Source organism: Drosophila tropicalis, unplaced genomic scaffold (genome assembly GCF_018151085.1).
Source record: "Drosophila tropicalis isolate 14030-0801.00 unplaced genomic scaffold, ASM1815108v1 contig_878, whole genome shotgun sequence".
NCBI classification, from domain to species: domain Eukaryota; kingdom Metazoa; phylum Arthropoda; class Insecta; order Diptera; family Drosophilidae; genus Drosophila; species Drosophila tropicalis.
Genome location: NW_027173374.1, coordinates 1,366,277 through 1,385,955, shown reverse-complemented (window position 1 = coordinate 1,385,955; position 19,679 = coordinate 1,366,277). Strand labels below are relative to the sequence as shown.

The window sequence follows — 19,679 nt, the reverse complement described above, 5'->3', positions numbered from 1 at the left end:
TCGTTTTCTATTTGGTTTTAATGAGTATTCTTTACTCTAAGCGAATTCATTGGAGCCAATTCTAGAGAGGCATCATAAAGTCCATCCTTATATCTGTTTGGATCTAATTAAATGTACTTAGAGCTTCACTTAAAGGAATCCTCCAGGAATCAAAGCATTATCAACTACTTTATTTGACATTCATTCGCGTTTCTTTCTTTCTTTGCCTTAAAATATAAAATCTTTGGCACTTGAAAACCATTAAACTCACTGGCAATTGGAAAAGTATAGGCTCCCATATTATGGAAACCGATAAGATCACCACGATTCAGATGTGGTAAGAATATGTGCTTTGAAATCTGCAAAATAAAAAGATTACTTGGCATATAGCAATTCAGATAATAAAGATTTATTTGCTAACCTTATCAACTGCATCACAGGTTGGACCCCATAAGAGAGATTTATACAGGGGCAGGGATTGCTCATTTTCCTAGAAATAGACGGATTAAACTTACAGAAAATGCATAACTAAAATATAGATACCAAATAATGCTGCGGCAAGACGAACTCGTTGTAAGATATGACATTATTAAATGAACCAAAGACTCCATCATTGAGGTAATACATAACCAATTCCAGTTTACCGTTCATAGCATTGAGCACTTCACGTTTGGCATGAATCTTGCAGATCAAAGTGAAAGCACTTTCCACAAAAAATCGACCTGGCTCCGAAATGATTTTAATTCCTGGGTCCGAGAAATCACGCTCCAGCGACTCATTAACAACGTTCGCTATCTGAAATGGCAAACGATTCATTGGAGCAAGTGAGAAGAGAATTAAGTCTCTCATTACCTTTTCGAACTCTTCATCATTTGCGCCGGGAAAGCCACCGCCAATGTCCAATAGATTCATCTTATGTCCAATCAGTTTACCAAAATCAAAAATTTGTTTCGCTTTTCCAATGGCACGATCGTAGGCAGCAAATTCACTGCATCCGGAGCCCACATGGAAACTAGTGCCCGTAACTTTAAGATCTAGAGCCTTGGCCAGCAGCAACAAGGCTGCGGCATTCACATTCGGATCGCAGCCAAATTTATCCCCAAGAGGACACTTTGCAGCCTTGGCTTCGCTTTTAAAGCGCAAGATTAAACTGAAAGAGGAGTCCAATCCATAATGAGAAGGTGGACATATTTATATAAGGACATTCATACTTTGAGTTGGAATAGTGTTTGTGTAGTTTATACACCTCGAACTCATTGTCCACTGTGACATCAAAGACCTTCTGCTGTCTGGAATACTCCACGTGACTGATTAGACGACAAGGATTGGCGAAAATGATACGTTCCGGTGACACCTTTGACCCAAGAACCTGTGAAGCAAAATCAACACATTGTTTCATGTGATAGAGTTTTGAAATCTCATGTCAACATCCACCAGTTTCAACTCATTTTTGGAGGCACAATCAAATCCAGTGCCTAAATCTGCCAATGTTTTGATGATCATTGGATCATTATTACATTTAACCGCATAGTAAGGCTTTATACGTGGCAAATATCTCTGCCACAGATATAGCTTTTGTTCCACACTGCTTAGATCACAAATATAGACCGATTCATCAAGGTCTTTAAAATTTGTTTTCTTTATAATTTCGCGTGTATTTAATTGCTTGTCATAGTGACTTATTTCGCTCTGATTTAACCGCATGATTCACTCTCGATTGAGAAACACAAACTGAATCAAATAAACAAATATTTAAAAGTTATATTGTTTATACCCTTGTGAAAAGGGCATATTAATCTTCTGTAGAAGAAGGCACACACTCAAATTTACTTTCTTCGGTTCTATTTTATAGGCATATTATCAACTTGTTATACAAAGTTTTTTATTCGCTTCAACATTTCTGTGTGGAAAAAGATTAATATAAATGCTTGCAAGGGTATCCAACATTCGATTGTGCCAAAATTATCAAAAGATTGATCAGGAACGGATCGGGTCCCTTCAGACTCCGTGTAGGACACGGATCCATTTTCCTTAACCGATTATGTTTCGATATTATACTAAACCTGTAATGTTGAAATTTTGTTTCATTACTTATTTGTGGATTGGACCGTCCCCCAAAAACATTTTTCTCAGTCCGTCCCTGACCATTGACTGGGAATTTTTTTTCTTATCTGGTTAAATGAGAAAAATACTAACGATAAGAATCCCAATTCCAAAAATTAAAGCGTGTGCGAGACACTTTGTCATGTTATCATTTCATTTGACTGATGCTGCTGAATTTGTGTATTCTTCGTCATTATTCGGCTAATCGTTGTTTTTAAATAAAATGTTTTGTTAGAAGATTATCATCCTTTGAAAAGAGGTCATATAAGGGCAATTCGCCTCAAGTCCAAAGCCGATGACATGAAACGACGCAAAGCAGCCAAAGCACATGATGTTGGCAAGACGCTTAAAAGTCAGCCAAATGTAACATAACATAAAAACATTTGCTTAGCATAATTAAGAAAAATTCAGAGTTAAAAAAAGGTAAATAACAAACCATAGAGACTCTAATAAACTTAGTAAAAATTTTATATAACATAGCAAAAAAGTAGAGTTTGTAGCTAATCGCGAAGAATAAGTCTGTCTTGTCTTATTTGTTTGATATGAGACTCGTAGATATAGTCGATTGAACTTGATCCAATTCGGCTAATGTAAATCACCTGACCACTTATCTTATCATCTTTATTGTAGTTTAACTTTATAGTTCAAGCTGTTAGTTTAGCCAATGGTTTAACTGGATTTGTTTCGTTTTAACGTAATTAAATCTGTTTTTAAAACATTTTTAATTAAATAGACCTGAGTAGATATATTGGGCCACCAAAAGTTAATAAATTATTGTACGCAAAACATTTGAATTATATCGTTTTATTTACAAGAAACTTAGAATTAAGAAAATGTCGTAATGTCGTAATTATGTATTTATGTACGAAAAGTATACGTAAATACTTTAATTTTCATAAAAAATTTATACCAGCTGCGGTTTCGATATTATATGTAATGTATATAGTGGATACCGTTTTTAGCTTCATTGCAACAATTGTCTAACGACTAAAAATATGATTGTTTTATTTAAATAACTAGATACACGCATGGAAATTCGTTAGAACGCATCTGAATCTAATTGAATGAAAGTACGCGAGTGTTAAACGGGGAATACGAGAAACTGCTGGAATGGATTATGGATTAATGGTTAATGGATAGTAGTTATCGTTTATGGATCTAAATATGTGTGTGTGTGTGTGCAAGATTTACCAATACTGTGGCACCTAGGTAAGCAATTGGCTGCTGGATAATGAACTGATGGAAATGGTTAGCAAGTCGATGGGTGTTAGGGTTTTATGGTTAAGTGGGTTTCATTTGAGTGGCTACCGGACAGGAGACAGGAGCTAAAGGACCTGGGAACTTAAAACTCCAATTTGAGCTCAGTCCGTGTCATAGTATGCATAGTCATAGCTGGTGTCCTCATCCACATGAGGCGGTCGTTTTCCACTCGACTTGGTCTTCTTCTCCTGATGTTGTTCCTTTTTGCTTTTGCCTGACGATTTCTTTGAATCCCCACTGGGGATTGCTGTTGTTGTTGTTGGTTTTGTTGTTGTTGTAGTCGAAGTTGTTGGTCGTCTGGTGGTGGTCGATGTGCTAGTCAGATAGGCGGTGCTCTGTGTCTGAATCGAGGCTGTTGTCTTCTGACTAGATGGCGCTGCCTGAGGACTATACTGTGAATTATATTGCTGGGATGTCTTTTCTGCCTTATAGATATCCGCACGTAGTTTGTTAATACTGGCTGCTCCGAAATTCAAAGATTGCGCCGTCTTGAAGAGCTCATCCTCATCATCACTGTCATCGGCTTGCTCGCGTTCCTTCTGGTAGGTAGAATGCTGCTGGGTCTTCAAATGGCTATGGGCCTGCTGAAAGTTGTGATGATGGTTGAATCCCTGGGGCTGTCTGATGGACACTGGAGCCGCTGTTGTGGTTGTCGATGTGGTGGAGCTTGTGGATCTGTTACGCAAAAACTTTATGCGATTGCGGGGAAAATCATTTTCATACAACTCTGGATGATATTGGCCATCGTCCTCATCTATGTTGTTATTGGGATTGGGAGTGGTGGCTGGAGCTGAGGTCACAGCCGAATTTTTCTTTGTCTGCCCCTGATTGGGACGCAGAGTTTGCTGTGCCTGCTGATAGTAGCTCTGGTCGTAGGGTTTCTTATAAGTTGTTGGCTTAAAGGTGGTGGGTGTAAACAGATCCTTGCCAGCTGGAGACGTGTGCTTCTTTCCCGACACGAAATACGGATTGTTCGTGGCTGCGGTGGTGGTGGTGGTGGGATAATAGAAATCGACATCATCTGCATAATGCTGTGTAGTGGCTTTATAGGTAATGCTGCCGCGACTGGTAAAAGAACGCGGCTTGGCACTGGCCGCCGTATTGGGCTTTGCTGATGCCTTGAACGGAGCCGGCTCTTGGTTGCCCACACGTGTCAATTGCTGCGTCCTGGAGCGCTGATAGTGAGGCTCCTGTTGTTCAACGGGTTTCCTCTGCGTTGCCTGAAAGGGTTGCGGTTGCTGCAACTTCACCTTGGGCACCTCGGCAAACTCATTGTGATTGATGTAGTTGGATTCCTGGGGACCAAGCTTTTGCTGCTTACGTGCTGCCACAGTCGGTTTGTGCCTCTTCGTGGTATCCTTATCAAAGTCCTGGGCATTTTTACCTGTCAGTTTAGTAGAAGTGGACGGGGACGGCAGATCAGTGCTCTTGAAGCGATAAGCTCCATTGTTCGGATTGTAGGTAGTCGGTTGTATACGCTCTTGGGTCTGATAATCATTCACACCGAAACTGAAGCGGCTAGTGATCGAGCTGCTTGGTCGTGGTGTCGTGACTGTGGATGATGGCCCACTGCTGGCCGCCGTTGTGGACCTATAATGCTGGGAATAGTCAATGAAATCCGTATTGTAGGCGGCGTGCAATGTTATCTTTTTCAGCGATTTAGTTGTGGTTGTTGTTGTTGGAGCTGGTGGTGTAGTACTAGGGCTTGTAATGCGTTGTCCCCGTGTGGGTGTGGCTCGTGACTTGTTAGACGACTCCGTGGTCTTGCGATTGTAATCGTTGAAATCGTTGGCCTTAGGACGGGCTGGCTGCGATGGCTCATCGTCGAATTCACGTCCACCATGACGGTTGGAAAAGAAGTGCGAACTGTGGGAACCCTTGAAGATATCATCAAAGTCTTCTATATAACAGGAATGGATTGCGGGGAGGGGGGAACAAAGAGTGTGAGTGATTAATTTCTGTAGTAAGTTTTTAAGATTTCATTGTTTTGTCTTACGCTTTGAATCATCATTATTGTTGTTGTTATTGTTGTTGCTGTAATAGCTACGCTCTGTTGTTGTTGTTGTGCTCGTTGTCGAACTGCTGCTTGTTGTTGGTGTATAGTAACTGGATATAGGACGCTTTGTGGTTTGCGTGCCATGACTGTCCGTTGGCTGTACATAATTATGCCTGGGCCGTGATTTCTGTTCACCACGATTCTCCTTAGAGCGACGCACATCGCCTGCAATTATAATTAATTTACCCAACAAAATTTGTTAATCACTTTACATAATCATCTATGTATATAATTCATTCATTTCTAACCACTTTCGGCACGCTGCAAATGGAATGTGGCCTCATCTTCGTTGGCGCTCTTACTCTCATCCGGAACGCCGACGCCATTGCCGCTGCGATATAAATCGTTCAAATTGTTGTTAATGTCATAGAATGAGACGGCCTTGTCGCAATCCACATCCGCCCAGTTGGCACAGATTTGCAGCTCTTGATCAAAGGCCGTGGTATTTGGGCAGAGGAAGCGATAATCCTGCACCTGTTGGACAAACGAATTAACTCTTCGATGTATGAGCTGCGCAATACAAAACAGCAAAACAGCAATATCACCATTAGCAGATAACCACCAGAGCCACATGCAAAATTCAATGTTAATTATTCATAAATATATATATATGTATGTAGGAATATGGTAAATAATTATTTCAAGCCGAAAGCATTAAAAACAATAACGAGAACGAAAGCTAAGCAAGTTTTGTGGTGACAACATCAACAAGTTTAAGAAATCTCTAGTTAATGTCCTCAGAGAACTAAAAGAATTCACAAAAACTGGGCTACATGGTCTCCTTCTCAAAGTATCAGTAATTGGCTGCAACAACCTTTAACATTTCGTTTAGCACTTGACATTTGAGACAAACTATTGGCGGCACATGCATCCTCGGGCAACGGGCATCGAGCATCGAGCATCTAGGGGCAACACTTGGTCGTTCAATTGAAGATAAAGAGTAGTTGTTGTTGTTGTTGTGTCTGGTAGAAGAAGTGAACGTTCTCGATACACAACACACAGACACACACACACACACACACAGTAGTCGGTTAATTGACAAGCTAAAATTTATTCGTTTAGATTAGTTAATATACAACATCGTATACACTCACACACATAACAATATATATTCTTTGTAGACACACAAAACTTGTTCCTTATTCAATGTTTGTTTATTTTAAACGAAATGGTAAGATCTTAGCCAGCTGCTACACTAACTAACTATCAAGGCCATAATTTAATCAGCATCTTCACCATCGCTTAGGTGAAGGTTTATTTGTTTCGCAAATTGTCCGCACTGACTCCAAAACAAAGGGATGTCTATAAGGAGGCTATTACAGGTGTCTTGGAGCAAGTTCTTCAAGGCAATGCCAGTACAATATTCAACTATGGCAACTGGCCGAGCTATACAAACCATGGAGATTCCCATGAAACAGATGATGTCGTTAGACAAATTATGGAACAATTGTTTTGGCATGTCGCAGAGTTAAATATATCGATAAAACATCTTCAAATGAATCACACAGATGGGCAATTTGCGAAAGAATCTGATGGCAAAATTTCAAAAGTATTAAATGAGCATTCGGTGACGTCACCCGACGATGTTTTTATCTATATGGAAAAAGTTATGCGGACATTTCTTAACGATCTGGAGAAGAATAATGATTCGTTTACTCATGTTGTATTTACAATTAATGTTGGGCAAAAACAAAAGGCCAAAAACAGAAACCAGAAGCTTTTGGGTAAGTTGCAATTGGTGCACCTGATGAGCTCGGATGCTTCTGCTGGCTCCTTTCTTCTAAGAAATGACGAATCGCCCATAAGGGAAGTATTGAAAATTGTCAGAGCCTTGGCCGATAATTCCAAAACTCACTTGAGATACTATAATATACGATTGACACATCTTTTAAATGATCTGCTGTTTGCCAGCACCGAGACAATTGCGATTATCAATTTTACAGAGATGCCACAGCTTTATACGATGCTAATGGGTCCACACAAAAGTCCATCCTCGGCAACTGTCAGCTCTAATCCCTACGGTGAGTTGTGGAAAGAGCTGTATATGCAGGAGCACAAGAAATATATGTGCCTGAAGGAGAAGGTTCTTAACTTGGACTTTTGGAATCGTAATCATACTAAACTGGAGGCCCAACAACTGGATGAAATACTAGAAATCCTAGAGCAACAAAGTAGCAATGGAAACGGCAGTTATACCTCTTTTAATTGTCGATGTATGGAAAGTACGACTAATGATGATCCTGGCCAAAGGTTGGAATTATGCTCCCTGGCCAATAATGACAAGCTTGGGGCATCACTTCAAATACGAACGGAAATTGAGAAAATCCAATTGGAGATTAAGCACTCTGAAGACGAAATGTTGGAGTTGCAAGAGGTCGTAGAGCAAGTCGGAAGGCATAATAGACAAAATGAGCAACAGTTGGTGCAAAAGGATGAAATGCTGGACAAGCTTAATGACAAGCTTGTCAAGGCCAACGATGAACTGGGACGTCAAAAGATGGCCTTTTTGCAAAAGTTGACGGAATACTCGGAAATGTCTAGTAAGTTGTGGAAAGAGCAATGCCGAGCCATGAAACTGCAAGAGAAGCAACACGAACAACAACTCACCGAGACGTTCGATAGCCTCTGCAAAGAGCTGAATAACTCACATAAAATGCATTTGTTAAAGCTAATCCAACAGATAACCAAGTCGGTAATCGAGAAAGAGCCAACTTCACAACTCTAGCTCCGTGCAAAAAAGAGACCATTCCACTTAAAGGTCAGCATTGCAAGCGCTATCTAATGTCTCTTCTTCAGTTCCAGTCACGAAACCGAAACGAAACCCAAACCGAAACCACATCCACATCTACATATACATATATTTTCCTTGTTTGGCTAGGCAACTTTGCCATTTAGCCCAGGCAGATACAACAAAAAAAGTCAACAAAGACGAAATAGCAGGAAAAAAAGTGTCTAAAACATGCGAAAAGTCTAGTTTGTCTCCTAAGTCATTCGTTTATGCCTCAAATCTTGTTGGTAGAGTATCCTAACAAAAAGGATTTCTTTTCCATTTAATGGGATACTTTTTAAAAAAAGCGACAAATGTGAATAACTATATTAATCAACTATCCAAATTAAGCATGTATTTTACAATAGGAACAAACTGAACTCACATGAAGAGAATAAAGTAATAAATCAAAGGCTGTTAAAATGTTAGTTTTAGTTTTTTTTTTGCTCTCTTTCTCTTGTTGTGCTGTTGCCCTCCGCAAAAACTGAACGCACTTGCACCCAAAATAAACACTTACCCCCACTCCGGGCAGCTTAACGCACACATGGAACATCTGACATTGAGTCTCAGGATCAGCATAATAGCCACCAAGTATCTTGTCATGGCATGTGAACTGCGTTTTGGGCATATTCTGCAGACTGTACGTGGGCCATGGCTTGTCGTATGCTAGATCATCATCCTCGTCGAGCAGTTGTGCCTGGCCTAGTCCAATTGTCGCCGTCGCCGCCACCGCCGCTGTTGAATACAGAAATCGTGAACTGGTTAGAGTTTTAGTCTTTAAAATGGAAACTCAAGTGGTGATGCTGGTGCCAGAGTTGGTGCTTAACGTTGACCAATGTCCAACTGACCTTCATGTGGCCCGCACTAGCATCACTTTCGCTTACAAGAAGCGAGACGAGACGACGAACCACATGATTTATGTATGCCAGAGCACTTGTTGCGATCCAAGGTAATCCTCAAACTCTTAACACGGTTCTGCGTATGTTTGTCTTTTATTTTTTATTGGAATTTCGTTCATTCGGACTGACTATTGATTACTTTTTTGATACAAAAAGACATCATTAACATTTCGTGCAAACAAGACGATGAATTCCCACAGCGATATATGTACATATGATGATCATTTGTGTCAATCCAACTGCCAAATTAGCCATAGAAAATCTCCCTCTCCCTCATGAGGGTCATTCAATTAAAATGCCACGTCAATCAAAGTTATGGATTACCTATGTATGTATGTTTCGCATACTCGTGTTTAGCATTAAAAGGCCATTAAATAACCGAAATCCCTAATTACCATGACGACGCCTACAATTGTACCGCATCATGGTGTTGGGTCCCCTTTAACTTGTTCTTACTATCACTTGTCCCAGTCGAAGAGTCAATTTGAAAAGTGCAATTGTTTGCTGGCTGGTTATGCAATTCCCTGAGTTTCATTTATCATGCCAAAATATGCAAACAAAAGAGAGAAACCAACAAAACCATTCAACCAGCAGTGCGGGAAGGTAAAGTGCCACATCTCTGTTTCGCATTTAATTCAAATGAATTTCCTTTTCAGCTTTTCTTCATTTCTTTTTTTTCCCCCGTCAATAGGAATTTTGCTTTGTTTTTTGGGGACCTTTGTCTGGAGAAGAAGTGGTGAACTATGACTGCGCAGATGAAGCCTGCCAGCAGCAGCAAACTCTGACTCTTTTGTTTCCCAAAAACCTATTGCCGCACAAATTGAGCAAACTCTTGGAGTCAAGTCCAACTCAATGTGAATCGCACGCAGTGCCAGATCATCTCATGCTTCCGTAGGGCGTTGGCCAACTGTGATCTGCGATCGTTACAAAGATAATTTACAATATGGTAATTATGTAGATGACCACCGAACGACCGACCCACTATCCGGCCTTAATCGTTGGCCATAATTGCCATTTCCCAGCCTTGTCTTCATTTCGGTATGCTGACTAATTGCATATGATTCCGATGAGATCAATGTGAAATTCATCGGATCCGATGAAACCCATAAAACACATTTGCTTGTTGATTTATTTCTTTTGCGTGGCCATAGACCTTGAGCATGTATAATTTCTTGTAATGAAAAGATTTATAAAGGCAATTTCAACTAATGGGCTTGCGAATTTGTTTTATACAGATAAACAGATGAACGGATGATGAGATCTGATTGTATCTAAATACAATCAAAATTAAAACTAATGAAGAAGGTCATCAAAGAAATGAAGAAGATGCATTGCAAAAGTTCAAAATTAGATAATTTGAAAAGAAAAAAACAAATATAAAACAGAAAGTTTCTCATGAAAGATGACTTTGTCCTTTCCAGAAACTAATTTATGTAAGCATTTACAGCTTTAATTAATCCATAAATGAGAAGTAAATCGGTTAAGTCATTTATATTACAGATTTCAAATCATAAGAACAAAATTATAAGTTTAAAAACAAAAATTGATGCTAAGAAAGTATAATCAATTTCTTAACTAAAAGTAATGATTATTTATTTTTAAGTTTATACAATTGGCATTTTAAAACATTTACTAGAGACTGTCAATATACTATTTGAGTCTAAAATTTCTAACAAATATTCTTTGGAATATCAATTTTTAAATGCTGTTCAGTATTATATTCTAAAAGATTCTGACTTAAAACGGATTTTCCCATTAAATCTTGATTGAATCATAGAAAAACAATTAGTAAATATTTATCTGCCTTAAAGATTCCTTTCTGACATAATTTATATTACATTCTATATTCTATTCTACTCGCTTTTTTACATGAATTAATCCTGCCATTTGTTTAAACAATACTCTGGAATATGTTTATTCTTATATGTTTGTTTTTGTTCTTATAGTTAGCAAACAATACTTACCAATGAAAAGGACGAACATTTTATAGTTAAAGTTCGTCATGGCTATATAGTATATAGGCGATTTTAGTATCCAATTTGAGGAATGTTGAATGTAAGTATATAATCCAAAATTTTGGCGGGGGGTGGGTAGTTATTGTTGCTATTTGATGATTTTTTATTTTAATTCACTTGGAATGCACTGCAAACAGACACAACACCAGAAATATCATGAATATCGGAAAGGTATTGCAAAATTTTTGCAAAATCACACAAGATGTTTGTTTTTTTTTGGTTTTTGCTCTCTTGAAATTAACACGAAATCATCGAGCGATTCATTTTTATGATGCTACCAACTTAAGACCATTAAAAAAAAACGCGAAAACTGTATGTCATGTAGGAAATGAGCAACAACAAAAAACGAGGCAAACAATTTTCAGAAATTCTTCAATCGTTGTCGGTTTATGTATGTAAATGCGTACGTATGTGTTTCGCAAGGTGCGAAATCTACGGAAAACCCATTTAGAAGGTGCAACGAAACGTTGAAAGACGTCAAAGAAGACACCGCAGCAGCAACAAAAAACAACTTAACAACGGCCAAAGTTGTCTGCCTCACTTGACTGGGCAAAGAGCATAAGAAATAACACAGAGTCACAGAGTTGAAGTTGCAAAAATTTTTTAGAAAACGAACCACCGAACGAAGGAGAAGAGATCAACGCTGGCGAGGCGCTGTGATGCGCGATTTGCGACTTTATCGTTAACGTTTTGGAAGCGAAATGATTTCTGAAAGCGAAAGGAAAAACCACTTTGAGCCCATCGCAGCAGCAGCAGCAGCAACAGCAACAGCAACGACGCAAGCGACAGCATCAGCAACAACATCGTCGACTTCAACGTCGACGTCGTTTTCTTGCCGAACCGAATGTATGTAAAGTCTCGTGTTGTGGTGGCATCTTCTTAGGATTCGTATTCTGTTGCACATGCTTAACGCACATTACGCATACGCCGAGTGTGTCCATATGACACTTGCCCATTGTGCTGCTTGACAAACATATATGCAGGAGTCACACACACACTCAAACATACACTGATCACTTACGTCAGCTGGCCGCAGGGCCAAGTAAAACTCATGATTCCGACCGCACTCCCACCGCAATTACCCGTACAATTCGCGTCGCGTCGCATAGCGTCGCGTCGGTTGCATCTTCCGCTGACTGGCTGGCTGGGCTCTATGGGTATTATGTCATAGACATGGCGCGGCATTGTCATTTGGCTGCTGGGTTTTGGGCCAAAAGTCGTAGTTGTAGCCAAGATGCCACCGCCAATCCGGTTATGTATTGTATACATATTTGGGAGAGTGTGGCACATACAGAGGGGAATGTGCGGCATTTGTTGCAGTGTGGGAATTTACACGCCTGCAGTTTAGCCAAATGAGTAAAATCCACAAAGTTTGGGCGGTGCTCGCTTAGATATTCTATATAAAAAATTGATGAAACAACAAAAACAAAATAGCAAGCCCAGAACTCAAGCTGTCACCTGGAATTGAATTTGGCTGGCAGCTTGGCATTTCAAAGTTGAGGTTGCCTGCCGGAAAAAACTATCAAACCAAAGTCATGCAAAGCAGCTGCTTGACTCTTGTTGCTGCTGCTGCCTCACTAAGCCAAAACGGCAACAAAGCTAAAGCAAAAAACAAAAAAAATGTCAACTCCAGTTACCAGTTACAAAAGGTAAAACTGAGGACGAACCGAAAATTGCTACGACTTTTGGTGACTTTCAACCTGAAGCCAAGCTGTGTGGGAAGTGGCATATGACTAAGCCTGAGATGCAGCCATTTTTCTAATTTCTTGGTTTAACTGCCACCAATGATTGTGCAACATGGAGTTGCATCCCAATAGTTAATAAATGTTCAATTTATGGTAAAGAAAGCCTCGGCCTATGTGCCAATGACTCACGCGATTGCCCATGCCTGCTGTTGTCTGCGTGGGAAAGGCCAAAAAATAAGGAAGTACTAAATTGCCCAAAAAAAAAAAAAAAAAGAAACAAGAAGGAAGGATTGAAACAAAACAAAAAGTTCGTGGTAAACTTCGATTGTGGCAGTATATCTCAATTTATCACCCAATTCAAATAATATTCCGATTGGTTTAACTAACCAACTTTTTCCGCATAAAAAAAAAAAAACTATATATTTTTTTCCTTTTTAAATTATTTGCTTTAAGCCAATGATGTGATTTAGTTATCAACTAATTTTAAGTAAAATAATGCTGCCTAAACATTTATTTACATCAAAGCAAAACTTTTCACTTTTTTGAAATGTATGAAAACAAAAGACTTAAGCAACAAACTTGCTCTGACAGCCTGTAGAGTTTAATTTTCCATTGAATTGAAATTTATGTTTCTGTATGGCATTACACAGCATCAACAAAAGCATCGATGGGTTTTAATTCTTATTGACGCCCGCTTTCAATTAAATAGACATCAATTTGAACGACCTCTGCTTTCCATTGACATTGATAAATGTGTACCAAGACAAAGGCACGACTTTGTTGTTTCACTTGGCAGCTCTACAAGCATTGCTACTCCAAAAATAAAAAGGCTCTGTCAGTGCTTGCAGCTCGTTAAGAATACGTTTGCCAGGTAAATTATTTAATTTTTTTCCCTCTTTTGATTATGTAATATGAGCTGCTGAGCTGCTGGTAAGAGTGCCGAAAGCATTTGCACAACTTGTGGGAGCCAATGTAAAATGCATTCACCAAAAAGGCACATTCACATTCACCACCATCAACCAGCAGCAGCATTAGCAGAAGCAGAAGCAGCTGGATCAACGTCGGCAAAACTAAAAATTCAATTAAGCTGAAGATGCGCCTGAACAGCTCTCAGGCTGCCTGGCATTTGGTGCCAAATAAACAACAACAGCAACAGCAACAACAAAAATCCCAAAAACCAAAAAACAAGCCAAAATCTTAACGAGTCGAGGATTGCGATTGGAATTGGGGAATTGCAGCCAGGCAAGAGCCCAGGACGGGACGGGCCGGGCCGTTGAGTAATTGTGCAGCAATGAGCATGAGCTGCCATCAGATTTTCCCGTTGATAAAGTGCAGCTCTTTGGAAAAACCTTTGGCAGCGCTTCGCTCATAATAAGAAATTGCATACATACTTACACATGTATATGGATGTCATAGGTATGTGTGTGTATATCATCACGTGGCAAGCCGCAAAATGCAAACGCAGACACATAAACATAGACGCAGCTGTGCAATTTACAGTTTTTTTTCTCTTTTTTGTTTATGGATGCGACGAGCTTGCGAAACTTTTTATTGGTGGGATTGGGTCAGTCAGTCAGTTAGTCACTTGGCCAGTCTTCTCCGTCATCTACTTGGCTAATTTTCACGCATTGCCATGATGCGGCATCTTTGAAAATCTATCGATAAACCTAGATAATGTGCCATAAAAACTAAAAGCTTGGGCAACAAACTTGTTTGCCATTAAACAAGTATATCATAATTTGTTACAAACATCCAAAACTAAAGGTAATTAAAATAGTTTATAATAGGCACAATTTGTCCATTGGGCAATTGACAATTTCTTTTTTTATGGGAAATTGATTTTTAACTCTATTGAGCGTAGATAAAACTCATAAAGTTAAATAAGTTGAATACCAGAACCGATCCAAACTTAAAAACTAAAATTTATTACCTCAATCAAATGTCTCATAAAAAGTGGAAAAAATCTCATCATTGGGTAAATTTAACTTTATTTATTTTCAATTTTATTTGGGTTATGTAATTATAACAAGGAGGAAGTGGTAACACTTTAACCCAAGGGAGTTAAAAGGACGATTTGTCATAAGTTTTAGATCAGTTCAATATCATTTTTGAAACTCTTGAAACTGTAGTCGGTAGTCTTAATTCTATGCCAAAGATTTACATAAAAAAATGATTATACGAAAAGAATTTCTAGAGTACAAATAAGCCAAAATGTTATTTAAATATTAACCAGGAATACAAATTTTTGTTTGATCTCTTGAAAGTTTCTAAAAGACATCTCACAGTGCAGAGTAAAGTAAAGTAAAGTCAAAATTTGCATAAAATGTGCATTAGCTGCCCACCCCCGTCAACTTATCATTGTCGCCTTCACCCTAGCCAAAGGCATCATCATCATCGTCATCGTCGTCGTCATCATCAGCAACACCATAACCATTGCCAACGACTATATCGCCACCGCATCCCATGCCTGCTTGGCCACACCAAGGCGCAACTTGTGCCGAAATCTGCTCGATGAAACGTGAGAAAATGTTATAGACATTGCAGTTGCTATGCCATAGATATCTGGCCATGTACATATACATATACATATACAAAAGAGGCAACCAACAAAAATAAATAAATATGTAAAAAAAAAAACCGAAAAAAATATGTGCAAATTATGGGAATGGCAGCAGCAGCAACAGCAGCGACGATGGCGGTGGCAATTACAGGGGGGCGGCAAGAATCCGGCCCCTGCAAGTTGCAGATGCTACACTAAAAGTTGCTTTTGTTGCCGATGCAGTTGTTGGTGTTGCTGTTGCTGTTGTTGTTGCAGTATCTGTGACTAATTGCATGCCCATACAAATGCATTTTTCGTAATTATTTTGCAGCAATGTTGGAATATGTGTGAATTATTGTGATGGTAGAGTTTCATTGTAATCATGTTAATGAGCTTTCGGTTTCTTCTTTTATTTCTTTTTTTTTTTGCCAAGGCAGCTGGAAAATTCTAAAATATTCCAACTGTCCGACAGTCCGACTAAGTCTTTTAAATGCCAAATGCCACCAAGCGATACTTGGGCATTTAACTGACCAGGATGCACAACAAATTATGCGCATTATTTTCAAATGCAACTTTTATTTTATGTTAATTCAATTAAATGCGGAAAATGTTGGCATCTTTTGTCGCCCGCCCATTGCACTGGCCTGGCTCAGTTCTGTCTCTATCTCTTGGTCTCTGACTGTGAAGACAGACTTGACAGCCTCCATCTCTCGACTCGGTGTCTTCTTCAGTTTGGCCAACAACATTTTGCACAAGCAACCAAAACAACTAGAAACAACTGAGACACAAAAGTAAAAAACGTTTTTGAGGAGCGCCACTTGACGATCGTTTGTTGTGGCAAAAACACGACAACAGCGGCAACAACAACAACAACAACACCAGCAACAACTCGTTGCTGATTTATGCGTTTTGCAGCATTTAAATTGGCATTTATGTCAAACTGCGGTAAGGGTAAATAATATATTTTTAATACATTTCGCTTTATTTGTTTTATAAGTCAGCGTCCTTGGGGCCATGCTCATCGTAACTTGCTTGTCGCCGTCGTCGTCTTCGACACTTTTCCAGAAACACTAAGCTGATGAGGTCTGTTTCCCATGCCCAATGACGATAATGATGATGATGATGATGCTTATGATGAGGTTGCACGATGCCAGTCCAATGAAGCTAAATGTTTCTGTTTTTTTTATACTTTTATACTTTAAATCAGTTTATGTTCGCTTGACTTTATCGAGCTGCTAAATAACATTTGTCAAGCAAATTGTTTAACCACACAATTGCGAGTACAAAGTATTTCATGTTGCCAACTCAAAAGGGGAAAAAAATACATTTGTGAAGCGAATAAATATGCATTTGTCAAAAGGAGATGTTGTCAGAAGGCAACACTCAATAATAGATTAAAATTTTTAGAGAATCAGCCTGAGCCAAGGTATATTCCACCTACATTGGTTACATTTACTCTAGACAAGCCCATATGCATAGCTGTAAGGCTTAAGTTAAGTGCAAAAAGAAGATAACTCAATTAAAAACTAACAAGACGATTCAGACAAACAAGATATTGATCTACGAAGTCATCCTTAATCCAATTTCCACCATTTTTTCAGACCAGAATGAGCCGTATAAAATTTCATTTAAATATTTAGCAATTGTTACTGCTGGAGACTTAAAAAACTTATACTAGGAGATCAAGCCCAAAATTTCGAAGAACATATAGTACTCTGTCTCAAAAAAGACTGAAACATTTTTACTTTCTTTTCAGCATTTCACTTAAGAACATTCTGATAGCTAAAAAATATTATTGTTTAATTTGTTTCTTTTTGGTTAAAAAGTTATCAATTCATGGAAAATGAATCTTGCCACAATCCCATTGCATGGCAGTTTATATTGAATGTATCTGCACAGGTAATTTTTATGAAGACTTAAACAAGTTTGGCTGATTTTACAACTCATAAAACAAAAAAAAACGATAACTCTATATTATTCTACCATGATAGCTTTGAAAATAAAGGTCAACATGACATTAAATTAATTAAATGCATTGCAAAAATCCGCTTTTGAAGTGTTGTTGCATTAATAAATTAACTTAATTATATCATTAGAATGTATAAATAATACTTGAAAGTTACAGTTGAAACAGAGAACTTTAACATTTTAGATTAGATAGAATTGTTATTAAATGTATCAATTGAGGGAATTCAAGAATAAATGCTAAACAGAGTTAAAAGGTTTCCAATGCCCGATGATGTTGCAAATACTTGTGCCTTTACCCCCGCTCACAAACCCCTAAAATGTTGCGAGTCCAGTCCATCTGAGTGCAACATATGTCACTGGCCTTGGCGCATGCTGAGAACAGATGCAGTTTGTGCTTCCACTCGAAATCCGACTGCATCTTTGCATCTTTCGAAAGCTGCCAAATTCGTTTGCCGTTCAGCTTTCAATGGCTGTTACACTTAGTTAGCTGGTTCGTTTTGTTTTTCTTGTGCCGTCTTGATGTGAAAAATCACATCAAAAACGTTACTCAATCGACAGCAATGAAAATGTGTTGGTGTAATTAATTAAACAAATTATGTGCATTGCGCAGACGTGTTGACGTTTTTGGTCCAGCATCCAGCATTAGTTAAACTCTTTAAAAAAAATTTTCGATTAAATTCAAGTTGATTGCAATTTTTATTAATTTTCACTTAGCGGTGGGAATACACCAGGGCTATAAAAAGTGCATCAACCGTCAACAGCAGTAACTGGCACTTATGGTCAACAGTGATTACAATTGCGGTGGTAAATACATTTTGTGCAATGTGACTTTTACGTGCCGACTCCATATAAGTAACTTATGGGCACACCTGGCGATGACCAAAGAGTTCCAGCTTCAACTCCAACACATTGAGTGTGTGTGTGTGTGTGTGTGTGTGTACTTTGTACCATTTTGGGCAAAAATTCTTTTATTCTCTGCAGCTGACCAAATAACCAAACCATCGACAATCGACGTATTGTTGTTGTTGTTGTTGTTGTTGTTGTGCCTCGAGTGCCTTGTCATTCATTGTTTTGTAAAATTCAATCAATTATTAATTATACGCCTTGTTGGTCTGACTGACTTTACTGATGCTGTTGCTGTTGTTGCTGCTGCTGCTGCTGCTGCTGATGGGATAGCAACATTATGTTGCATTCAAGTGTGCAACATCTTCATATTTTACAAAATGATCTTTGTATTCACATTGTTTTGCGGCCAACTCATTTCATCTCATAAATTGTTTGGAAATATTTAACAACCGCATCAAAAAAAATTAGTTTCGTTGTTATGTTAGCCTTCAGCTCGCCAGCTCTCCACATTTTGGACTTTAGCTGAATTGATTTTTTACGTGCGTGCGGTTGCCATGACGGAGAATCCCATATTCCATCCACTTACCACAAGAGCCGCAATCGGAGGTGCGTGTCGTGGTGGGAAAATGATCAGTTTAAGCAAATCTATGGCATGTAATTTGTGAATCAATCGCGCCCGGAAATGCATTTGAATTGAAAGTGTTAGTTGTAGGCGTTACCACAAATGTTCAAGATCCAAACCATATGCCGCTGCCTCATGCAACAAGACGATGCCACAGACAAGCAACTTGCCAAGTTGGCGGCATTTGGCGATGGCTAAAAGTCACATTGTTGACCTTTTTTTTTTGTTGTATTTTGCGGTCTTTGGAGGAGTTTACTGCTGACGCTGCAACGTCTTCCCATCCAAGATGGAATAGGGGAAAAAAAGGTTTTTGCACTCTTCAAGTCCCAGTTAGCCTCCAACAACAAGCGCAGCTCATTAAAATAATATTTAACCTTTAAACGAAAGACAAATACTTGTTGAATATATGTATGCTTGTGTGTTTGTAGCTCTCTGTGACCGTCTTGCCTGTTCCGTTTCGTGTCTGCCAAACGAGAGCCAACGAGCCGTGCGCAATTAAAAATTAACTATTTAGTTTTTTTCTTTGAATGCGCATAGTTTTACGGGGCCCCGCCTCCACCAGCATTGCCAGCAATGACTCCCTTCCTCCTCGCCATTGCCATGTCAATTCCATTCAATGTACAGCCAGTTTTGACAATCGCAGATTCACTTCTTATATTGAATACATCTTGGCAAAGGGTATGCCGGCTCAGTGAAACAGCTTGACATCCGAATGGAAATTCCTTTTGTTAAATAACAAATGGAACAAATTTGTTGATCGTTATCTAAGAGTTGGCAACAATATGACAAGCTTTGTTTGTCTTTTGACTTTTGTTAGAAATAGATCAAAGATTATTACAATTCGATTACCTATAGATCTTTTGGTAAAGGGTATTTATATGTTGTCTATGTACACATAGTTCACTCCTTGTGCTCATCCATCTCTGGCTCGCGTCTGAAC

At 38.8% G+C, this 19,679-nt stretch overlaps 3 protein-coding genes across 3 annotated transcripts; 1 reads left to right on the top strand and 2 right to left on the bottom strand.

Moving 5' to 3' along the window:
• Positions 1-164: 164 nt before the first annotated feature.
• LOC137585908 (ornithine decarboxylase 1-like) lies at positions 165-1,683 on the bottom strand. The gene is made up of 6 exons (XM_068301934.1): positions 1,414-1,683; positions 1,191-1,348; positions 832-1,129; positions 523-774; positions 401-469; positions 165-338 (listed from the first exon to the last, which is right to left on the bottom strand). Exons 1-6 carry the CDS (start codon positions 1,681-1,683, stop codon positions 165-167), a joined length of 1,221 nt encoding a protein of 406 aa, XP_068158035.1.
• Positions 1,684-3,351: 1,668 nt separating this feature from the next.
• LOC137585907 (uncharacterized) lies at positions 3,352-9,490 on the bottom strand. Its single transcript, XM_068301933.1, has 5 exons — positions 9,460-9,490; positions 8,683-8,900; positions 5,647-5,908; positions 5,339-5,563; positions 3,352-5,242 (listed from the first exon to the last, which is right to left on the bottom strand). The coding sequence occupies exons 1-5, from the start codon at positions 9,488-9,490 to the stop codon at positions 3,444-3,446; spliced, it is 2,535 nt and encodes an 844-aa protein (XP_068158034.1). The 3' UTR covers positions 3,352-3,443.
• Positions 6,476-8,588, top strand: LOC137584638 (kinesin heavy chain). Its single transcript, XM_068300146.1, has 2 exons — positions 6,476-6,569; positions 6,645-8,588. The coding sequence occupies exons 1-2, from the start codon at positions 6,567-6,569 to the stop codon at positions 8,121-8,123; spliced, it is 1,482 nt and encodes a 493-aa protein (XP_068156247.1). The 5' UTR covers positions 6,476-6,566; the 3' UTR covers positions 8,124-8,588.
• Positions 9,491-19,679: the final 10,189 nt, after the last annotated feature.